Genomic DNA, 23,543 nt, shown 5'->3' on the forward strand with positions numbered 1-23,543 from the left:
TCCTCACACAACAAAATAATTGGCTAATGCAATATTTATTTTACAAAAATAGTTGCATTAGATGTAGTTGAATTAGACAAAAAATAATATTTTTGTCAAAAATTGGTTGGGCAGAGGTGGCTAGGATTAATATGACAGAGAAGAAAGATGAGGTGGTGGTGTGAGACTCACATTTATTTTATAATTAAATTAAAAAATGTCACGTCAACAATAAACGTATGGAGTTAGGGCCCTGATAGTTTGGGAGTTACAGAGGAAAATAACTTAAAAGTTGGAGGTGGTGTCAAACATTTTTGTTAGTTAATTATGAGTGTTCTCGGCCAACAAATAAAAGTTAAGAGTATTTAAATCTAATAAACTAAATGGATATTAAAACCAAAACGAACCCACACAAATCCGTTCGTAGACGTCCATGCACATGAATTTGTTGTCCAAACAGCATGTGACCACCAGGATCGTATAATTTGAGGTCCGTTGCAAACTTTTCGGTGAGTCCACCTATATACCCGTGAAATCGTCACAAACGCCAAGTGTCTTTAATATGATAAGAGACATTCAGTCTTATATGATAAGAGACATTCAGTAAGACTATTCATAATGCTATTGGTTTATGCCCCTTTAGGTGTCACATCATCTGCCACATTATATTCTTATAAATTCTTAAAAACCTTCATTTCATCCTCAACTTTACAAATATCCTTACCATTCTTAGTTTTGACATCATCAACTACACACTACACACAACATTTAAATAAAACATTCTCTTTACTTAATTGGGCTTACCTCATCTGCAAAAAGCAACAAAGGCTTGGTTGCTTCAAACACCTAAAAACATAATTTTCCAATAGTAAAGATTGGTAAGGACAACAAGGACATGCAATTATGTACTTTTAAGGATGCGTTAATGTGAATTCATGAAACAAACTAAAGTTACAAAATATCCTTTATATTATTCCATAAGAAACTTCAATATATATATTTATATATATTAAATTAAATGTGAAGTTCACCCATACCACGTCGATTTACCAATAGTTATTGAGAATCCAAGAAACAAATTATTGATCCATTTTCTGGAAGCTATCGACTGCATTCCTCAACGTCTTTCTACTTTTTAATAAAGATTTTAATGTCAAATCATTATCTTGTTCCTTATCTGATTAACATATATTATTGGGGAACTCATTAGATCTTTGTTGGATCATGCTCCACTCTTATACGTATACTTGGATATACTTCACCTATCCAACACATCAGTACATTAATCATATCATACCCGGTTCCATATCTCTTTTATACACGTATATCGAAAATCGAGCTGCCCTATAAGGCAGCTATACGTACCATACTACGTCTAATACAAATGCGTACACGTACTAACAGATCGTACTCACCTGTGTAGTAGTATAATATGAAATCAATAGAATGGTTGGTTGATAACGTAAACGGTGTGCATATAATCTCTCCATGTGTTATCCGTAAAATAACGTTATTTATTAGTTAGTATAACTAAGGGAAAATTCTGAAAATAGTCCAAAATAAGAGAGATAAACTGAAAATAGTCCAAAGTAGGTTCCATTCTGAAAATAGTCCTTCCAAATCTATCTCCCACGTGAGATTGGGATTCGTGACGTGAGATTTGGGTATCCTATCAAAAACTGACACATGTCCTTTCACAGATAAAGTTTCATAGAAATTTCACTTGGCCGATAGTTTTCAAGTGAAAATAGTTTTCTGAAAAACCATAGGTTTGGAATGAAAGTTGTCCGTCGCGTGAGGTTTCAAAGTCATCATTATCCGCGTTTTTTTGAAATGCATCTCCTCGGACGCATTTCAAATGAATTTCGTCAGCTACGTTAAATTTCAAAAAAGTTGAAAAAAAAAACGATACGTTTACAAAAAACATAGTATTTGTCCGACGATTTTTAATAAAGTAAAAAAAAACCCGATTAGTTTACAAAAAAGTTTAATAGAAACTGATTATTATTATTTATTGAATTTTATCTTCTTAGATAATTTTCAAAAAAATTTAAAAAAACGATAATTTCCCCACGAATTTAATCTCTTTAGATGATTTTTATAAAAATTTTAAAAATATGGCAAGTGTTAAGAATGTGGTGGGTGGTGGTGGATGATGGCGGTGGGTGGTGGTGGTTGATGATGGCGGTGGGTGGTGGTGGTTGATGATGGTGGTGGATGATGGCGGTGGGTGGTGGTGGTTGATGATGGCGGTGGGTGGTGGTGATGGTGGTGGATGATGGCGGTGGGTGTGGTGGTGGTTGATGATGATGACGGTGGGTGGTGGTGGTTATGATGGCGGTGGATGGATAAAAAAACTTTTTCTAATATATATTCTTTTTATGCAAAAACAGATAAGTTTCATCAAAAAACCATCGAATTAAAATACTTCGTAACATAATCTATCTTTTTTGACAACATGTCTTTTTATGCAAAAATAGACGAAATTCATTTGAAATGCATCCGAGGAGATGCATTTCAAAAAAACGCGAAAATCATCTTTTTCGAAACCTCACGCGACGGACAACTTTCATTCCAAACCTATGGTTTTTCAGAAAACTATTTTCACTTGAAAACTATCGGCCAAGTGAAATTTCTATGAAACTTTATCTGTGAAAGGACATGTGTCAGTTTTTGATAGGATACCCAAATCTCACGTCACGAATCCCAATCTCACGTGGGAGATAGATTTGGGAGGACTATTTTCAGAATGGAACCTACTTTGGACTATTTTCAGAAAACTATTTTCACTTGAAAACTATCGGCCAAGTGAAATTTCTATGAAACTTTATCTGTGAAAGGACATGTTGTCAGTTTTTGATAGGATACCCAAATCTCACGTCACGAATCCCAATCTCACATGGGAGATAGATTTGGGAGGACTATTTTCAGAATGGAACCTACTTTGGACTATTTTCAGTTTATCTCTCTTATTTTGGACTATTTTCAGAATTTTCCCTATAATTAATGTATAACGGCTAGCTAGGTTGAGGATGAAATATGATGTTTTGTAACTTCAATTTGTTTTAGGGACATATGTCAAACTCACCATATACTTATAAATTATAGTTGTACATATTCATTAAGAAAAGAAGTGTGAATTGTATTCACCCGATCCATTTTCACTCGACTTGTTTTGACCTTACTAATATTTTGCCACTACACATAAAAGTTCTAGATCCGTCACCAGATGCAATGACATGTTTGAATATGAAGTCCAAGAGATTAATGGGGAAGAATAAGAAGTTTAGGAAAAAAAAAACTAGAATGGAGTATAATGAAATAAATAATGGTTTGGCAGAGTTTTATGAAGAAGAGGGATAATAGAAAGAGGCATTAAGAAAATGAGAAAAGGAAAGAAGAAAAGATCGAGGTTGAATAAGATGAAAATGGCAAGAGAGATCGAACGAACAGAGGGCTAGGGCTTTTGAGGTACCCGGTGGAGGATAATGTGACGGATGATGTGAACGAAGAGAATATGAGGTGGAGGAGGCAAGGAAAAAATGAGTTGTAATGTGTGGCATGTGGGAAGAAGTTTAAGAGTATCCCCAATGCATAACTTAAATTAAGCCATTGATAGCTATTAGTAGTAGCTCATAACCGCTGGAGACCATTGCCTTTAGGGCTTATGAGGTGCCCGGTGGAGGATAATGTGACGGATGATGTGAAGAAAGAGAATATGAGGTGCAGGAGGCAAGGAAAAAATGAGTTGTAATGTGTGGCGTGTGGGAAGAAGTTTAAGAGTATCTCCAATGCATAACTTAAATTAAGCCATTGATAGCTCTTAGTAGTAGCTCATAACCGCTGGAGATCATTGCCTTTAGGGCTTATGAGGTGCCCGGTGGAGGATAATGTGACGGATGATGTGATGGAAGAGAATATGAGGTGGAGGAGGCAAGGAAAAAATAAGTTGTAATGTGTGGCGTGTGGGAAGAAGTTTAAGAGTATCTCCAATGCATAACTTAAATTAAACAATTGATAGCTCTTAGTAGTAGCTCATAACCATTGGAGATCATTGCCCTTAATAGCTGATGTGTGGTTAAAAGAATGTGTTTTTGATGTCTAATATCGTGTGGTTTAGCTATTTATATATATCGAACACAATTACTTTGATATCGTTTTATGATTGCAGGTGTTCGGTGCTTAATGGAGCATAATGGAAGCTATTGGGATGATACTTGAGAGTTAATACAAAGATTAACGAGGCAAATAGTCAAGAAATAGAGGAAAAATGAAGTAATCGTGTTCGATATATATAAATAGCTAAATCACACAATATTAGACATTAAAAACACATTCTTTTAACCACATATCATTAACCAAGCCCTTCTACAAGGGCTTCGGTTTTTGTTGCTTTTTGAAGGTGATCGAGGTAGGCCCAAAATAAAATAATTTTTTTTATATAAATGTCGTGCGTAGTGGTTGAGTGATGAGGTGAAAATTAAAGAGTGTAATGATATTTGTAGGGTTGAAGATGAAATTGAAGTTTTTAAGGATTTGTAAGGATATTATGTGACGGATGACGTGACAATTAATGATGTTTAAGTGCGCACATAACAACATAGATAGTTTAAGGGACAAGGTATAGTTTGTTGATGTTGGTTATTATGGAAAAGGAGTGAGTAGTGATGATGAGGAGAGTGTTTAAAAGCAATGTTAAATAATAAAAAAAATCTTGGAGCCATAAGAAAGACGAAGTATGTACGTTTATGATAAAGTTGAAGAAAAGGTAGACTTGATGGGGTATAATTATAAGGTAGAAGAAAGTGGAGGTACATAGGAAAGAAACTGCTACAGAAGATGAAGATGAGGTGGGGAAAAAACTAGGTTTTGAATCCAACGTACGAATCGGTTCTTACTAAACCCGACCCGCATGTATGAATTGGGTTTCAGTTCTTCGGAAAAATCATACTTGGACTTGTCGGAACCGGTTCCACCTCTACCTAGTCAAAACCCTGACCCAACCCGGCTCGAAACCCGATAAAAATCCGGCAAACCTGGTCAAATACTCGACCATACCCGGAATCGGTTCCTAACTGACCTGATTTTTGACTTTTGTTGACTATACTCGGAATAGGTTCCTGCACGGTTTCAAGTCCAGAAAGTACCAGATTTATGCATCTGTAAGATGAAAATAAAAACACAAGCAAAATGATAAACCCGAGATAAGTACGAATTGACTAAAAGTGGATGAGACACATGATGACGTTTTGTAACACTAGGTGTTGTGGGCAACATGAACAGGCGTTAAGCGTGATGTGGAGGGGCTTTACAGTCCCAAACACCAAGCCGGGGCTTTATGGGATGGGCTTCAAATATTTACCGGGGCAGCATATATGGGGGGGGGGGGGGGGCAGCTCACACACACACACTTATATATATATATATAATATAATATGGTAAGGGGCTTTAAATTCACAGCAGGGTTTTAGGTAAAAAGCTTTAAAGTCCAACTGTTTACATGATGGTGACATGAAAGACTTTAAAGTGCTTCTAAAAAGCTATATGTAGTGGATGAGCTATAAAATGGGACGACTTGCGTCATGTGACGACCAATTAGCAAATGGTGAATTTTTGTTTTAGGGGTGTAATGATGTTGTAGTCCCATATATATATACATACATATATATATATAACACAAAAATATTATTATTAGCACAAACACACAAACAAGCGACAAATAATCTTAACTACGAATATCGCCCCACTACGAATAAGTTAACAAATAGCCTAAACAAGGAACCATCTTGTTCACACAATGATAACAAAGGTATAATGGGCCTGCTATAAATATTACGGCAGTAAAGAAAACTCATGTTAAAGTTACTAACAAAAAGGAGATGAATTCTAAAGCGAAAAATCTCCCTAAAGGAAAGAAACAAAAGGTATAACTATCATATTTTTCATTATATACAAGAGTTGTATCATCTCTTCTAATAAAAGATTACCTATTTTTGCCACTTGTCAATCTCATAGTCATCCTTACATTTTTTTCACTTATTTCAATATATGGTCCTTATCTTTTAAGTTATTTCAATATATTAATTCAAGTTTGTTGTTATTATATGTAAATCCTAATCAATTCAATCATTAACATTAATGGTGAAATAAGAAAATAAGAAAAATATTAAAATTGACGTTGTTGGTTTGTTAGAATAAAATTTTATACGGGTAATTGCAAATTAAAGCAAATAAAAGGTTCATCATTGTCGAAGAATTTGGATCTGTATGGTAAACTAAAAAATGTTTTTTAAATTGAGATTCAAGCAACAATGCATAATTTTTTATATAAGATTAGTTTCAAATTTGGATTTAAAATTTTCTCGTATGTATTTGAACTCAGGAAAATGTGTATTTTCTTTATTTTCTTGAAATGTTTTGTATAAATATTACAAACATGAAGAATACATATTACATATATCTTGGTGTTTAGCATTAAATTATTGAAGTTGAATATTATAAATATAATCTATATGTATACCGATTTACTATATGAAGTATATGTCATTTATTTATATGGTTTTTTTTGCTATGTATAAAGTGTTTAGCAATAAGAAAATCAATATTTAGTTTCCGATATTTGATTCTATAACTCAGACCAAAATGCTTCAGAAACATATATTTTCACATTAATATAAAAAAAATAATTAAGCCGGTTAAAAGTCATTTACCATGCTTCCAACAAATGCAAAATCTTTGTTTTTTTTCTATAAGTTTTTAATATATATATATATATCGATTAATTAAATATTTTAACAACTCCCGTAATATTAACTAATAGAACGAAATTAGTATTCAAAATTTAAACATACCTTATCAAATACTTTCAACTATTATAAATAAAAATCACTACCTTCACTTTATGCAAATTTGAATCTTCTAATATTTTGTTAACTTGGAATAATCACTTTTATTTGAACATGACTTTAAGGTTAGTATGTCTTTGTCATATTCCATTAATATGAAATGAAAAGAAAACATTTTGTTATATTTTATTTTCTGGTTTTATATGTTGCTTGATTATATGATTGTTAATTGTAAAATATAAATCAAGTAAAAATTTGTCATACACAGAATATTAATGACACCAAATTTATCATGATCAATCAGTCTCAAATTTTAAAGATTATAAGGATGACTAAATCATCAAAGTTTAAGTAATCTGGTTTTTTGAATAATCATGCTTTTGGGATAAACATGAGTAGTTGATTTCAAATGACATTATATTAATTGATTAAAATGTATAATATTTTATGTGTATGAATAATTTTTTTTTTGTTAGTTTCATGTGTATTATCATTTAGATGGGGTTGGTATGTACTTGAAGAATTTTATTTGTCATGCGGACAACTATACGTGACTATATCAAGAGTTATAAGCATACATATATGTTACCTTATCAAGAGTTACAAGCATGCATGGACTAAAAAAATGATTTGTGATAAAATAATGTATACCAACCAATACAAACAAATTTAGTGTACAAGGAAGGTTTTACTTATTTATAACATATTTGTGTAATCTTAGTTATGTAGTTTATGTAATTTTTAATGTAAATTATAACTGTATAAAAAAATATGATCATTTTGTTAACTATATTTCACTTAATGGTTAAAGTATAAAACTTTCATCAATTACCCGTGTAATACACGGACCTCAAACTAGTTTTCATATATGTGGTGTGCTCAATTACATAAATTTAGTATCGTTTTTGAATTCATTGCAACTAGAGACGTGACATTTCAAAAATATGTCATTTTAGTACTTTTTTCTAACGCCGTCTATTTTGTCCGTTAAGTCAGGGGTAAATTGATAATTTTGTTTAATTTCTAGTCTTTTGAGACTATGTGTAGTCATAAAGCCCTACCACCAGGCGTTATGCGTCACGTGGCGCCCAGTCAGAGTTATGGTTTTTTTACAAAAACAGAGTGTAGTCATAAAGCCCCACCCCCAGGCGTTATGCGTCACGTGGAGTCCAGTCACATTTACACTTTTTTGCACCCACCACCGGATCTATTACTCCGGCCACCATGAAAACCCACCACCGTATCCAATCATTCCTGCCACCATGAAACCCACTGGATCCATTATTCCGGCCACCATGAAACCCACTTGATCCATTATTCCGGCCACCATGAAAACCCACCACCTAATTCAATCATTTCGGCCACCATGAAACCCACCATGAAAACCATCGGATCTTGACTGCATTTTATGTATAAAACAAAGAAGAATTTGTTTTTTTTTAATTTGCGTACCTTCACCCGCGTTATGTATAAAACGCCGGAAAAAAAAACCCAAAACGCCCGGGGGGGGGGGGGGTTGGGGTTGGTTATCCTCCAAAACGTCTGCATAACTCCCCGAGTACGCTTGGTCTGAGTAAGTATCATGTTCATACCTATGGTTTATTCAATTAGGCAACATTAGTACTTTATTTTAATATAAAATTATTGCTACTAGATACTTGGATTAGTTTTGAATTCATAGACAAACTAAAAAAAATACATATTACATATTGCAATTAAAAGATCATCTCTAACCTTAAATGAATATATCACCCATTGCTCATCGATCCTTCAAATCCTAACCATTGTTTATCTTCAAGTTCAATTAATTAGAATATGGTGCTTTGCCAATGTGGTTTGTCAACTATCGTTCAAACATCTTGGGCATTAGAAAGGTATGCTAAAATATTAGTTTTGTTCAAGTCTGGTCTAATTAATCGATCTTGGTACTCCAATTTCTGACCTAGTTGATGTTATACTGAAAGATGCGAAGCTAAGGGTTTGTTATTTTGCTTGATTATCCGATGTGTCAAAGAACTACTTATATTATACTCAGACTTTTGTTCACTTTTGCCATTTTGACACGATATGCTTGTATGAAGGATTTTTGAATTTTAATCATCCCAACTTCGACTTAATGGCTGGGACTAATTCCAACTAGAAATGTTTACAAACAATATTAACTTTGAACATATATTTTTTTTTAATCTCATACGTCTTTTCCACGTCTTCATAAAACTAGTGTGGTTACTTTTTAGTAAACAAAGGATTGCTTGCGAAAATAACTTCTATAATTGGGACTATGTAAACATTTTTTGAACTGAGATTAATTCCTGCCAGTATATGAAAGTCGGAATTATTAAAATCTAATCACCGTTTAAGCAAATAAGTGTTGAAATTTGCATATATTATCCTTCTAAGTTTAATTAGCATATATTTGTTAATGCCATAAACATCATAAACTGATAAACATATCTTTACATATATTTCACAAAACAATCTCTTATTGTGCATCACATCTGAAAAATAAAAATTGAAAACATTGAATGGAAACACAATCACTCTTTAGAAACTCGAAGAAACAAAAGTCTCATGAAAAATTGGAGTCAAATTCAACACTTTGGAAGATCAGAAGGTGGTGGAGGCAACTTCTGGTTCGGAAGCTTCCCATCCATCACTGCCCACGCCATTCTCAACCCCCAACTCAGGTGAATCTCAATATGACAATGCATAAACCACACACCAGGATTATCCGCCCGAAACCGAATCGCCACCCACCCACCAGCAGGCACACCAACTGTGTTCCTTTCAACCGGATCGACAAGATTAAAGTTAGCCGGATCAGTCGCAGAGTTAAAGTTTCCAGTGCCTTGTCCCACCACATAAAAGTTGAAACCATGAAGATGAAGAGGATGGTTTTCGGCCCCGAGAATGCTGGTGCCTTGCATTACCAGCTCCACGGTGGCGTTGTATGGTAGCACCACCACTTTCGTGCCATGGGTAACCCTGGTGTTGTTGGGTGGAGTCCCGGTGTAGTTGAATTGGCTAAGCGGGAATGCTGGGAAGTTGGTAGCGAATACTTTATTCGTTTGCCCGAAAAACCTCGCTTGAAGAAGCGCGGTTGTAGGCAATGTGAAGGAGATGTTGTTAACCGAGGCTGAAAACTTGGTGCCATTGGGCCCTTGACATGTTTGGTTTTTCGGGCACGGGTCGCTCCCAAGCCCAACAGTGAAAAAGTAACGGTTATCGACAGTTTGTGGCACTTTACTGGGCTGCAAACCGCGAAATTTGTTGGTCCAATTTGCTACATATGAAGTGGCATTGATTGCTGGGAGTGGTGGTAGAGGTAGCCCTTTAATAGAAGCATTAGAGAATTGCATGTTATGATTGTTGTATTCTAGAACACCTACAACGGTAGTGTTATCGAAAGTTCCTGCAGCCGCGGTGGAATAAGGTCGGGCCGCCATTAAAAACCGGGCACTTGAGGTGATATTTTTCGTCTTTAGAAGAACATTGCTTGTTTGGCCCGGTGTGATGTAGATAGTGTCGGTTTCAAACGGCTTCAAGTAGGTTGCGTCGGCATCAACAACCGTGAACGTATGGTTTGTAATTTTGAAAAAGAGTTCGTCGTTGAGTGCCGCATTGATGATACGGAGAAGGTACGTCTTCCCAGGCTTCACGTTAAGCCGAAATGTTTCTGCGAATAGATTAAAGGTTCAATTCGTTAATTAACAAGATCAACACGAAAAATATAACAAATATAAATGACCCATTTTAACACACACAATATTTATTTTAAGTTTTTAGGTGGTTTAGGAGATTGTAGAATGTCTATAGGTGGTTTTTGAAACATGGGGAATATTTGAAGTTTTCTATTTGAACAAATGGACTTCAAAAAGATTAAAAATAAATTTTTGTGAAGTCCAACTAGGATTTCTTTTAGGTACTATATATATATATATATATATATGTACCAACATGTTTAAAAAAGTAAAAAACCATCTCTATAAATACTTTTTTTCTTCCAAGCCAACTATAATTCAAAAAGCAATTCTCCATTTCCACTTCTAGCTAGTTAAATGGTATAAATGTATAATGAAAAAGAACTAGGTACCCTTTGGTGAAGAACAATTGTATAACGGTCCAGGCAACCCGTTAATAGTATACGCGTCTGAATTGTTAGGGCCAGCACCGGTCTGAAGGGCCTGGTTGATCACCGCTTCTGTATCGGCTTTCCACCACTCTCCTGTTAATCAAACAACTTTGTTTAGCCAAAGAGAACCGCATTGGCTCATATATTTAATAAACGAGGCTTGGTCAATTACCAAAGATAATTGGGACTTCCTTGTAAGGTTTAACAAAAGGGTATGAAGTGTTAAGCCTAGGGAGAATAATAATCGGCCCATAAAGGGTAGCTCGAATCCATGAAACATGGGCATGGTACCAAAGTGTGCCTGTCTGTCCGATAATGGTGAAGTTGTAAACGTATGATTGGCCTGTTTGAATCGGGCATTGTGTTATGTATGCTGGCCCGTCAGCCCATCCGCTCCGAAGTTGTCGAATTCCATGCCTGCCCTCATCAAGCATTTCAAATCCGTGTCATTGAACTCAAACTCGGTTTATTTTGTCAACATTTTATAAAAGAAAACCAAATGCATACCAATGGATACTGATATTGTTCGGGACATGATTGACAACTTTAATCACCAACCGGTCGCCTTCCCTAGCAATAATCCTTGGCCCCGGGAATTTCCCATTGACGGTTATTATGCTTTTCGTATTACACAATCTCGTCACATTTTGCAACCGGATCTAAAAACCATAAAAGTTTTGTAAAACATCACACCTGTAAAGTATAGTTTTTTTATTATGTGTATTCTTTTACATCGAAATAGACTTACGTTAAACTTATAGTGTCGGGTAACGCCGGTGGCAGCATTTGCCAGATCAGGGCAGAAGCACATAAAGCATGAGATGATTAAAATAGCAGGCAAGAAAGTTGATGGTACACCCATGCTGATTGTGTTTAGTAATAAGTGGAATGATGGTTTGAATATGTTGGAGAGTTATTGTTTTTATAGGGATGTATGATCATATACTTACCTACTGCATGTGGACCAATAGAGCCATAGAGTGGTGTTAAAGTCAATTTATCTGATTTTGACTTATATTCAACTGTCGTCAACTCATCTGGTTGACTATTTTGCCCTTGTTTAGGGTTTTGAGAGAGACATATTTTCTTTTGTTGGTGTCACCTTAGTTATATGACATTCTATCTTTTCTACTAGTATTTTAGATAAGGTATGATTAGTATTGGAAAATTCCCTCAAAGGCTTATGATTAGTGATAATTTCTTATATTTATATAGCATTTTTGTCATGTTGTACAAAGAGTTATGCATATATGTTTAAAGGGATGAAACTTGTCAATTGCTACTAACCATTAGGATATATATCGTGGCTGTAACAATCAAACCCATTAATAAGATATGATCACCATCGGTGACAGTTTCAGAAAGGAACCTCTAACAACAAAAGGTAGGTGGTTAAAGAGCATGCAATGAATCTAGGGTTGTCAGTTGTTTCGAGGTCGAAAATAGGTGAACGTAAACCCAACTCATATATTTATTTGTGTCGTATTGTGTTGGGCACACTTAAAATAGAGTCGTGTTTATGTTGTGTTTCGGGTCGACTCATTAATATCCGTTGGCAAAAGTGAGTAATATCTAGTGATTTAATAACAAGTTAATCAACCAACAACTCAAAGCTTAAATGAATATTTTTGTAAATGGTATCTTTTTAATTATTTTTCTTCTCTCTCATTTTCAATCAACAAACTTAATATTGTGTATTTAGTTCGAGATTAGAGGAGCCGGATGGAAATGATGGGAGAATCACTAGTTAGAACTAATGAAATAAAATAGTCGGAAATGAAGATTTAAAGGTGGGTAATTAATTTCACTTAAAAATGAATAGTTTTAGCCATTCGTTTCATTAAAAGTGTTCATATTTTCTTTTTTATTTGTCCCATTATAAATATTCACTTTCAAAATTTATTAGACAATTTCAAAATTTACCCTTAAACAAACACAACTAACATTAATAAAAAATATTGATAAACCCAATTTTCAAGGGCATTATTGTCATTTGGTTAGCAAAAAAAAATAATCATTCAATTTATCTTAAACTTTATATTTTTCAAACCATGACACTTAAAAAAGGGACGGAATGAGTGATACTTTAATTTTTGACATGTTCCATCTTTAAGATCTAAATGTGAACCTTTTAAAACTTATAAGTAGGTTAACACATGTATTTAATTCGTCATGTTCGGGGTTGATATGTTTAATAAACGGGTCGCGTTAGCTACCAGCCCATAATGTGTACCATGTTTAAGGTGGTGTTAGGAATTATCATGTTGGCTCGTCTACTATATGTACGTGTTGCTTTGTTGCATCTTCATAAGTAGTGAACATCGTTTCATTGAGTGAGAATTCGGTACGGAATTAGTTTATAATGTCATCATTTAGTTTGCCCTAGCTTCATCATCAATAGACAATCCAAAAAACATCACACATTATCCCTATCACAAAAGAAAACCTTATAATTTCCATAAAACTTCTCAAAAATGAAAAAAGGATAACAAAAAGTTAAGATGGCATTTTGGGAAAAGTGAGATATAGTTGGATATGGCAAATACAAGAAAAATAAAAGATAAAACTTACAGTTGGAGTTCAACTATTAGTCTTGTTAATCAAGAAAATAAACGAATAGATTTGTTAGCCAATCAAATCTTCTATTTTCTTTATTCACAAAAGCATGGAACCAATGATGAATGGTGTAGGGTTAGACTGGTTAGGTCGTGATGGCGTAAACCCAACCAAATAGGGGCCTTAGCAACTTCCATCTCAAATAACAAAGAATATGACATCGTACCCACCCTCTTTTCAAGCAAAAGTAATCAAATAATGATATGGTCCTATGGAAGGAAACCCAAATGTTATGCATCACTCCAAATTTAAAAATGGTGAAAACCGAGATATACAAATAGGAGGTATGTATTTGAAGGTTGAAGTTTGTTGTATGGAAAGTTTTCTAATGTTAAAGCAAATCCTAGCCGGATAGAAGATCGACTCTAATGGATGGATTTTATGAATGATATTTGAGAGTTATATGAGAGTAATGATAAAACACACAGCGTTAGTATTTTAGTGTAATTGGATTAATTGGCTGATCAATGTAACCATGATAAACATTAAGCAAGTTCGGGATGTGTGGAGTGCACGCTTGCTTTAGTCTACTATGATGTTAGGGGCGAAGCCTCTAACGAACGGGGGTCGCTGCCCTCGGTTTGCGGGATCCTAGGGGTGCCAGCCCCTAACAGGGTCCAAGGGGCAGAGCCCCTGGCTAGGGTTAAGATTGCTTAATTAAAAATTCACTGGAAATATAATTTATGATTATGTAACAAATAATCATAAGAATTATTTTGGAGGCATATTAATTAAAAATTAAAATTTGAATTATTACTGTCTGATGCAGTAATCCACATCTAATTGCTCCTGCATATGTATATATAGATGACACTCTTCTCAATTGATCGTCTCTATGGTTCATCTTCTTCACATATTCATACTAAATTCTTGTCTTAGAGTTTATCCGATTAAAGTATTTTGGAGAACCACCAAAATAATTTTTAATCTAAAAAGTTTTCACACGACTCTCTAAATAATCCAGGTTCCCAACACATAGTTAAAGAGTGTTTGTTTATTGATATGGATCATAATGAGCATTGTTACAAGTATACAAGCTATTTATAAGCACAATTCAGCATATACAATCGTACTATTATTCCTAACGGTTGACCACATCCAAGGACTGTCCTTTTCTAGATGTGACAACTATTCTTGTCTTTAGTGAGTCGATGTTTTACTTGTCTTCTCTACATCGATGCTCTGTCATGGGTGTGGATGCCGTTTCTAGGGTGTTAACCCTTCACATATGAACAAGCAAATTAAATCCTTAATTGATTAAAATAGGTATCTTTAAATATTGGAATCTGATATCATATTTTTTGTAATTAAAAAGATTTAACGTCAGAAAAGCCAATCCATTAAAAGAGAATGACGTTCACCGATTGATATATGTTGCTAAAGGTGGTTATCACGCTAAACCATCATTGATACTCGGATGGGAATCGGATCACTGATGAGATATTTAGTTATTGATTACCTACAACGTTTTTGACATCACGTGTGGATGTTCACTATAAGAAACTCGAGTTAGTGACGGAATATTCCGTTAGAAACGGCCATTTACGACGAAATTTCCTTGGTAATTCTTCCGGATATTCTTTCAGTCCAACTTCTTAATTCACCCACAAAATTTAACATTTGCAACGGAATACCGACGAATTAATATCCGTCCAGTTTTGTATTTGTGGCGGATTTCCAAAAAAAAATCTTTTTATTTCATTATCCTTTTCTGCTTAAACAAATTGATTATTATTTTAATATTATTACTATTATTAAATTCACAAATAAGCCATATATCAAAAAAGTTATTTAACAAATTTTATTATAATATTTATTTTTAACAAAAAAAAAACATCAAACGTTGAGGTCGATTACCAAGCTCATGTTCCTCTTCCTAAAGTGAAGAGATGAGATCATTAAGCTCATGAATCGGGCCTCATAAAGGGCGGGATCCTGCGTATGTTAAACAAATTAATTAGTATAGTTTTCCACCTTCTTCTTCCACAAGATAGTGTGAACTTCTACCTTATGCAATACATCTTGTATCAAGTTTCATTTTAACTTAACTGGTCAAAAGTTAAACCTTAACAAGATATGAAGTATGAACTAAATAGTTAGTTTTTAATTAAAATAGGATGGCATGATTAATCTAAATTAGATACTAATTAACTGTTATGTGCCAACCTTATGTGTTTATGGAACAAGTCATTCGTTTGTTTTTATTAATTATGTCATGTTATTTTTAATTAATCATGTTGTTGAGTTGGTTAAGGATGGATAATGGGTGGTTAAACTCTCCCATGTTCACCATGTTTCAACAACAACTTAGGAGTCACGTTCTAAGTGGTTGTTTATTTGTAATCCTTATTTAAGGATCATTTCCGAAGTTAATGAGGAAGAATAAAAATATTATGATTTGATCAATCAAAGTCTCTTCCAAAAATCTACGATTTCTATTCTGGTTTCTATATAATTTCTTTGGACCATTTGATTAACGAACAAGGTTCGTAACATTAACTGACTAGATTAATACGTAATTGGTTGATTACAAGATTATTTGCGATGGTAATAAATCAATATTTATCAATACATTATAAATATAAACGAATAATAAATATGTGCATTACTAGTCTTGAACTCTTGACGCGTTTTGTTATTTAATCATATTAAATGTGTGTTGGATAATTTGTTTAGTGTGTGACCTTCAAAGTATCATATGTTAATAGCCAGTTGAATATATGTTGTATTTTGGGCATGCAGATCCAACAACTACAATGACAACCTTTGACTCAGTTACATAATCATTTTGTTAATAATCAATTTGTTTAATCTTATAGTTAATATAATCTTTTAGGGGTTTTATTTCAATAAAGTTTGTAAGAACATGTAAGACTAATTGAATCAATTACATAATCTCTTAGTTAATAATCCACCAAACATACATTAAACTAACTGAATCAATTATGGATGGAAATCCTAGGAACAAGCTACAAACATATGATAGAACCCCTAGGAACAAGTTACAAGTCTCTATTGATGTGTTGCAAGTTGCTACAAATCAAATTAAATATCGAAATTAAAAGTTGTAACATATTAGAAAACGAACAAAATTCATAATACTCCCAACGGTTGTTTTTATTCCCACCTGTAATTGTCTTCTTTTATGTTTAGTTTTGGTTTTTTTTATTATTATTCTTTTCGATTAGTTTGAGTTTTTGATTTAGGCTACTTTCTTTTATTTAGTTGTAGGCTTCAACCCCCCCCCCCCCCCCCACCCACCCACCCACCTCACGTATTCATAACTTCGGAGACACTAAAGGAATTTTAAAAGGTTAAAATTTTTGGTATTGGTTAGATGATTTTTAATTGCTAATTATATTAGTTTTTAAATTATATTTAGATTTCATATATACCTTTAAAGTACAGTATATGTTTATTTATTTATTATTCTTATTGCTCTTGCTTCTATAGGGTGTGCGCATATTTGTGCCTTTTATCAGGTAGATATGTGAGGCCTTTGCACCTTCAATTATCTACACATACTATTAATCTATATGTTGCAATTCATGGCTATGAATTATGCTAGACAAAGGTCAACTTGGCCTGCCGATCGATCTTCATTTTACCAAAGACTTACAGCAACTTTCCAGTTGAAAACATACAAAATCTACCACAAGTAACCGGATTACTACAGACCGGCAAGGACACATTAAGCCCATTAGATTTTTCAAAACGTACTCTACACAACTTGTAAAGACGAAAAACGAAGTTTTATTACATTTCATAATTTCTTAAAAAACAAATGGTTGAAGGATTAACAAAAGCAACAACTAACCATATATTAGAGTAGTTTCAGTCACTCTTATGATAACCATTTATGCTACATTTTAACATTAACTCAACTCATGGAGTTTGTAACACTGAATAGTTCAAATTTGTATGTACTTGAGCCATTGGATTAAGAAGAATGGATCAATCAAGTTGACTTCAAAATGTCAAACTAAAGTACCTAGTGGTTACAAAACAGATGCACCCACAGATTCAGATATCTCAAGTACATACACATTATTATTACATCAATGTTTCAGTTCCAATATGGACAAGTACTTCACCTCTGTTCTCGCGTGAATAATTAGACGTGACCAATATTTATTCGTGTCTATTTATTGTTCATATGGTGCTGATACGGGACAAATTTATTCCCGGACCAGTCTCTTTGTTGCATCATCATATTATATGAAAAAGAATGCGACTCAAACCCATTGTTATTGTATACACCACCCCCAGGATGATGCCCCATCCGGGGCATCATTTGCGGTGGGTGTGGCATTGGGAACGAGACCGGAGCGTGACTGTTCCCGTTCCCACCGCCACTCAACTCGTGTAAGCTCTGAGGAACCGGAGTTGAGGCGAACAAGTGGTCAGAAGACGAGGGTCCCTCGTTAGATAACCCCTGCATACGTTTTAAATAAAGCCTGTATTTCTGAAGATGACTCGCGACATTATCTCGCGTCAAACCTTCTATTCATCAACTGCATTATCGTTTTGGGGACCGCGTTTTTAACTCCTAGATGCGCCACCACGTCGACAAACCGCTTATGCAGTTGTGGAGTCCACACGAGGCGGGGTCGTTTGGACGCCCGAGTCGACGAGTCATCGGCTCGCAAAGCCGAGTCAGTTTCCTCTCCGACTCCGCCAACGGCTCCAGGACCACCACTATCAACCCGCCTCAATTTCCTCGAATCTGAAACGTCTGCGGTCAGATCAACCGTTTCATCGCCTTCGATAACCGTCTCGTCTTTATATTCACCAAACGACTTAAAGGCGTTAAACTTATCGGTCGGTTGCTTCACCGACTGCCCTCGGAGACTCGATAGCATGTTCTGAGAGGCGCGGTTGACATCTGTCATGCTCCGGCGGGGCTCTGGCGCTATGCTGAAGGCCGAAGCGAGCTCCGCCGGTACAAGACACTGTGATAACGGCGTTAAATCATTGACGCCGGGCAACCCATCCTCCCACTCCAAAACCTGATCACCATCACCACCATCATTGCCACCAACAATATTGTAGTCAGTGATTCTCATTTCACCACCCATTATAACAAACAAAAGAAAAGTCACGTAGATCACAATCTCAATCAATCAATTGGATCTCAATTCCTAAATTTACAAAAGAAATGTTGGATTTTGAGTGAAAAAATGAAAGTGTTGGAAGATATTTCGGGGGTGGAAATGGAAGTACAATGATTGTTTATTAATAGAATGTTGCAAAAGTGCAGGATCTGATTCCAGATGCCACCGTGGAACTCTTGCCCACACATTTTCGATTCTTCCCAAAATATCTATGTCGATCCAAACAACTTTTTAATAAAATTCCCCTTTTCATTTTGAAGAATCTTAATTATTATATATATAACAGTGTGTGTTTTAAATAACATATACTATATGTTTTGTTTGGATCGTTACATGATAAATATCTCCAACTTCTGTTATGTCTCTTCAGAACTGTTCTTACCAAGTTAATATCATTAATAAAAATTAATAAAAAAAGTTCGGCTTATAAATAATTTTTCAAATGAACTCAGATTTTTAGGGTGTTGCTAAATGTACCAGTTTTCATGACATTGATGCCTCTCGGGGCATCTGAGAATGATTCGAGCCGTATTAAGGGAAACTCTCACATACTGTTTGTCTTTTTGTTTTTGTTTTTTTTTTTGTTGGTGGGGGTGTGGGGGAGCCCGACAGGGTCCCACCACTGACTTGGCCCGGGCCTAAGTGAAAGTGAAGTGGTGGGCCTACCCATCCCAACCAGGGGTATGCTGGGATTCGCGAAGAGCAGCACCTTACGATGTTCTTGACCAATCGGATCCTGGCGTACCAGTAGGGTACCAGAGGAGTTACTAATTGATGACCGTCATTTTAGTCATTCAAAAACCCAATTAAACTAAATAGTTAAAGTAAGTAGGGTATCGTATCCACGAGGAACATGTGGTCAGTATTACAAATTTGTTTGATTATTTTAATATAAAATTATAACTAAAATGGAAAAACGATGTCAAGCAAAATTTGAAAGATTGATTTAAAAACAATATTATGAAAACGCAACCTCCTCCGGGTTCCAGGTTCTAGGTTTCACACAAAACTCGTTTGATTAATTAGACACCACATACATGATGTTGGAAATTAGTTAAAGTGGCTATTGAGATAGGCTTTTGTCACCAAACCTATACAATTCAATTACCCAGTCTACTAGTATCAAGTCAACCCCCTTTAGTCACCCAACCAGCTTCTAGGTTTTGTCATCAACCGAACGTGGTTGTAAAGAAAGAACTCAAAACACTAACAAACTGTTTAATTAACTAATACTTCAATTTGTTAAATGTTTTTCATCACATAAACAGATCCAATATACAAACAAACAAAATTGAGTGCTTAACCTCTATAAATCATTCACATAGAGGAAGTTACAACGATATTAGCCTTGCATGATCATGATTATAGCTTCTTGATTTTTGTGCAACCCCAGCCAAGGGCTGCGGCTTTCTGCCCTTTGATTTGCTGTTGTTGGCCTTCTGCCTTGCGTCACACCCCCTAGGGCTGCCTCCCCTCTCGTTGTCGATATATGCTCTATTTAATATTTTAATTCATAAGGTGATCACATGGGCTTGAGTTTAGCCCACCAACAATATATTGTTTTGTCCGTGATGATATATTGTTTTTATTCCGTGGACTACATAATAAACTTTTAGTGAGAGCATGCATCCACTTATTCACTTGAGATAATGTCACATGATATCTCCATTCTTGCAATTAAACGCTTTCCTGCATAAAAGAATATAACACATTTTTAACCAATCATATCCAAGATAATACTTGATTTTAATTATTTTCATTTATTGTGCAAATGTCACGATCTGTGACACATTGTTTCTTTTCTTTTATATATTTAATTTCAAGAACTATCTAACTCAAGTGTGAAATAATAATATAAAATAACATGATATATGATAGACGTTTTTACTCGTTTTAAGCACCAAACACCTTCAACCATAACAACACTTAAAGTAATCGTGTTTGGTATATATAAATAGCTAAAACACACGATATTAGACATTAAAAACATATTATTTTACACACTCATCACTAATCATACACCCCCTGAACTTATTAAATCAATTACTATTAGCTCTTAACATTATTTACGTACTCTGGAATTAACAAATTTACATAAAAAATTGTGGCTAAAACCAAAAATATGTGCACATTGTGGCTGTGACCCAACGCGAATTCTTCCGGAATCGATGAACAAAAAAAAAACTCGCCGAGAAGAAAAACTTAGCTTGCGACCACGAGCTAACGTGAATTTGACAGGAATCATTAGACAGTATCAAAGGTAAAAAAACCAGTATTACAACGGTAAACCGACGCAAATTAAAAAACGAAAACAAATTAAAAGCAAACAGAAAGCCAACCAACCACGTGAGGCCACGTAGTTACGTCGCCAAACTTCTTAATTACTATTACTATATATATAACAAAATAATAATTTGATGATCCAACCCAATAAAAATCTAGAGTGGAAAATTATGACCCGAGTGAATATATTTTTAAGTTCACCTTGTGGTAGGAAAAGTGTGACATCTATCTACTATACTATTAAAACAATAATTATTTTCATAAATAATATGCATTCTCATAATTTCTCGTTAATAAAATAATTGAAAATTATATTAAATTATATTCGACATATTCTAATCTACTGTACTATTAATAATAATAATACAAGTGTTCCTTAAGGGGTTTGGGTTTTTTTTCAAAGTTTCATGATAGTTATTTGTTATTTTGGTTTCATTTCGGTTTTGGTTTGTGTTAAGTTTTAGTTTTTATAAAGATGTTTCGTTTCAGTTTCGTTTCGATTCGATTTTGTTTTGTTTTAGATGGGTTTAGTTTTTCGTTTTGGTTTTTGCAGTTGTTTTTTGTTTGGTTTCAGATTTATCGGTTTTAGTTTTTCAGTTTCATTTCATTTTTTTTTAGTTTTATTGGTACTTGGTTTTAATTTGGTTTTCGGTTTTAGTTTTTCTTTTTCAATTTAATTTCGTTTCAATTTATATTTAGTTAGTTTGGTGTTTGGTTTTAGTGCCCATTAAAAAATGAAAGAATATGAAGTGTTCACAAATTAAGTGAAAGGTTCACATGAGTTTCATAATCTCAAGTAGCTCAATAGTCCAACGAGAATGGCCCATTATGCAAAATATAAACACAGAAGGATAAATAACATATTAGAATTAACTTGCTGATTTTAATAGCCTCTATTTTAAATCTCGCTTTAGGCCTCCAAAACATTAAGCCGGCCTAGTGTAACGATAGTATGACAATCCCCTTAAGCCAGAAGGAAGTACAACTATTTATATATTCTAAAAAACAAGGTCAGTGGAAATAAGTCACAGAACATTTTGTATCCTATGCATCTTAGTGTATCCCACCAATAGCAAAGCTATGGTAGGGTCTGAGGAGGGTAAGATGCAGACAACCTTACATTACTCTATATCTTGCAATTAATTAAAAAATCGGGAAATAACTTAGCGAATTTCTTAAAAACTACAACTTTTGGTGAGTTTAGAACCAGAAATGGTAGTTGAAAATATAGATGAATCAAAGCTATAATTGTTCGATTATGTAAGGAATTGGGGTTGTGGTTATCTTTATAAAAAGTGAGAATATTCATCTTTTTGTTATCCATTAGTTATGAAAACTTTCACGTTTATAAAGGTGATAGGATTAAAAAGACACAGAGACAATGGTCTAGTGGTAAAATAGTACTCTGCCATGGTACAAACACTAGTTTAAGTCCTAGCCACTGCATTGGTTGTAATAAATTCACCTTTTTTCTACTAATGCAATTTACTAATATTTGTGTGTTGTACACTTGTACTACCTGTATATTGCATTTGTGTGAAAGCTGAAAAGGTACAAAATATTGTATTAGTGAAGTGTGTGTTGGACTATCTATATATTGGACTAGGTTAGGTACTTGTGTGCAACACGGATTGAAACAAACAAGTTTATTTAAATGATGAGTTGATGACATGATTCGAAATACAAAAAATGTGTTAAACTATATATGTATTATCCATTTTTATCTTTGGTATCTGTTCCAAAACTTTCAATGAACTAATTCTTCTTAGATTTCATTTCTTCATTTATTTTAGTTCTAGAAGAATGACTAAGCTTTTCCCGGCTAAAAGTGTGTTACAAAATTCACAAGCTCCATAGTAGTTTAATCAAAGATAAAAGTTTATTTAAGATCGGTTTTTAGTATGCCAAATATAGATATTTAAAGCACACCACTTTTTATAAGTTTTGAGATGAGCGGGTCGGGTTGACTCGCAATCATTTTATTTCTAGTTACTTCACTTATAAATAAATAGTCCATCGATTTCGATTTTCTTTACAAAGGAAATTCAAATTATTTGAATCATTTGAGATAAAAGCAGTGTTTTAGAAAACGGGACCGGTCGGTTCAACTAGGAACCGCCAAAGTCATTGGTCCGGTTACATGCAAATAAATTGAAAAATAATAAATCGGCCAGTTATTTGCAAATTGGAAAAACATGCTTTGAACCAAAAAAATCCTGCTGGATGACATTACATATTTTTAAACTGAGTAGTTATACACAATAATTCATGCACTACCTAATAACAAATTTTATGTGCGACATTTTATAATTGTTGGCTTCCCTTTCGATTTCTCGTTGGGGTAATGTAGTAGGATGGGGTAGGGTTTTTTATAAGGCGCCAAGTGGCACCGTTAATCGAATTAATCGAAGAGAGACTATTGGTTATTTTTTGTATCCTCGGTTAACTGAATTGAATCATTCGTAAATTCATATATTTCCAACATAGTTGAGTGTTGTCGGTACGTGCATAAGATACATAGTTGAGTGTTGGCTCGTTTAATGTACTCTACACGAGTTTGAGCCAAGCTTAGGT

At 34.3% G+C, this 23,543-nt stretch overlaps 1 protein-coding gene and 1 pseudogene across 1 annotated transcript; both read right to left on the minus strand.

Annotated features, from left to right (window-relative positions):
• Positions 1-9,281: 9,281 nt before the first annotated feature.
• LOC143618734 (laccase-2-like) lies at positions 9,282-12,035 on the minus strand. The gene is made up of 5 exons (XM_077090831.1): positions 11,705-12,035; positions 11,464-11,615; positions 11,129-11,373; positions 10,918-11,049; positions 9,282-10,500 (listed from the first exon to the last, which is right to left on the minus strand). The coding sequence occupies exons 1-5, from the start codon at positions 11,816-11,818 to the stop codon at positions 9,416-9,418; spliced, it is 1,728 nt and encodes a 575-aa protein (XP_076946946.1). The 5' UTR covers positions 11,819-12,035; the 3' UTR covers positions 9,282-9,415.
• A 5,006-nt stretch (positions 12,036-17,041) lies between these two features.
• LOC143618074 (transcription factor PCL1-like) lies at positions 17,042-18,650 on the minus strand (annotated as a pseudogene).
• Positions 18,651-23,543: the final 4,893 nt, after the last annotated feature.

The sequence above is a fragment of the Bidens hawaiensis genome, unplaced genomic scaffold, assembly GCF_021521415.1.
Source record: "Bidens hawaiensis isolate Kalapana, Puna unplaced genomic scaffold, B.hawaiensis_p1.1 tig00002338_1, whole genome shotgun sequence".
NCBI classification, from domain to species: Eukaryota; Viridiplantae; Streptophyta; class Magnoliopsida; order Asterales; family Asteraceae; genus Bidens; species Bidens hawaiensis.